Source organism: Penaeus monodon, chromosome 20, assembly GCF_015228065.2.
Source record: "Penaeus monodon isolate SGIC_2016 chromosome 20, NSTDA_Pmon_1, whole genome shotgun sequence".
In the NCBI taxonomy this organism is placed as follows: domain Eukaryota; kingdom Metazoa; phylum Arthropoda; class Malacostraca; order Decapoda; family Penaeidae; genus Penaeus; species Penaeus monodon.
This window is the reverse complement of record NC_051405.1, coordinates 43,218,248-43,219,124: the sequence shown is the minus strand read 5'-3', so window position 1 is coordinate 43,219,124 and position 877 is coordinate 43,218,248. Positions and strand designations below refer to the sequence as shown.

The 877-nt window shown below is 42.1% G+C and overlaps 1 protein-coding gene across 1 annotated transcript in view; it reads left to right on the top strand.

Annotated features, from left to right (window-relative positions):
- Positions 1-877, top strand: part of LOC119585852 — a 3,720-nt gene extending 2,843 nt beyond the window's left edge. The window contains exon 2 of the mRNA XM_037934583.1: positions 833-877. Coding sequence (XP_037790511.1) covers positions 833-841 — 9 coding nt within the window. The 3' untranslated portion in view covers positions 842-877. The remainder of the gene's footprint in view (positions 1-832) is intronic.

Here is an 877-nt window from a genome sequence, read left to right as displayed (position 1 = left end):
CAACGACAACGACAGTAATTTAAAGATTCGTTGTAAAAGCCACAACACATTTCCTACTCGCGTGACACAGGACACAAAAGCCAGGACGAAGAAGAAACTTGGGATACATAGTCAAGATACACTCTCACGACACTTGTTTTGAAGTTTTGTCCCCCTATAAGTAATCTCGCGGCTTGTGTCTTCCATATAAACACCTTCGCACATTATGCAAATGAGTGTCCTGTGCAAAGTGTAAGTCGATTTTTGTAAATGCGCATGCGTGGTGAGTCCTTTCATACGCTTTTATATTCACGCAATTTGTTCCACCATGAATATTTAATTTCCGTGACCTGATTCCTTGAACGTCCATCGAAATTCCGACCAGGTTCTCGCGCTAATGATATCCGAGATCTTTGTAAATAGGCTGAGGGCAGTGAGTCAGCAAGTAAGATTGAGTAAAAAATGGTTTCGTGACGTGAATGGTTTGTAAGTGCCTGGAATATGATTTTGTTTGAAGGGGTTTAACGTTTGCAATGCGTCTTTATCATGTTGTTGACAAATTGCAAAGTATAAAATATGAATTGTCAGATGCAAGGTCGAGACACGCGAAAAGTAAGGAATAAAGTTAATATATATGATACTGTCAACACACACTTGGTCGTCGAATGGAATCCTAAACTCAGCTTTTTTATCAAGAGCTGACTAATGTATTAATTTCAGAAATACCTTCTTGACGTCTTCCGCTGCCTCTCTAAGACTACGAATCTTTCCCTTCTCTCAGCCAAACCATTTCCCTCTAAAAAAAATCCCCTCAGCTGACTCATGGCCTGACGCAATGCCCCTCCCTCTGCAGGTCAGGTGACCCTGCCATGAGCGAGACGAGCCTGCGTCAGATGCG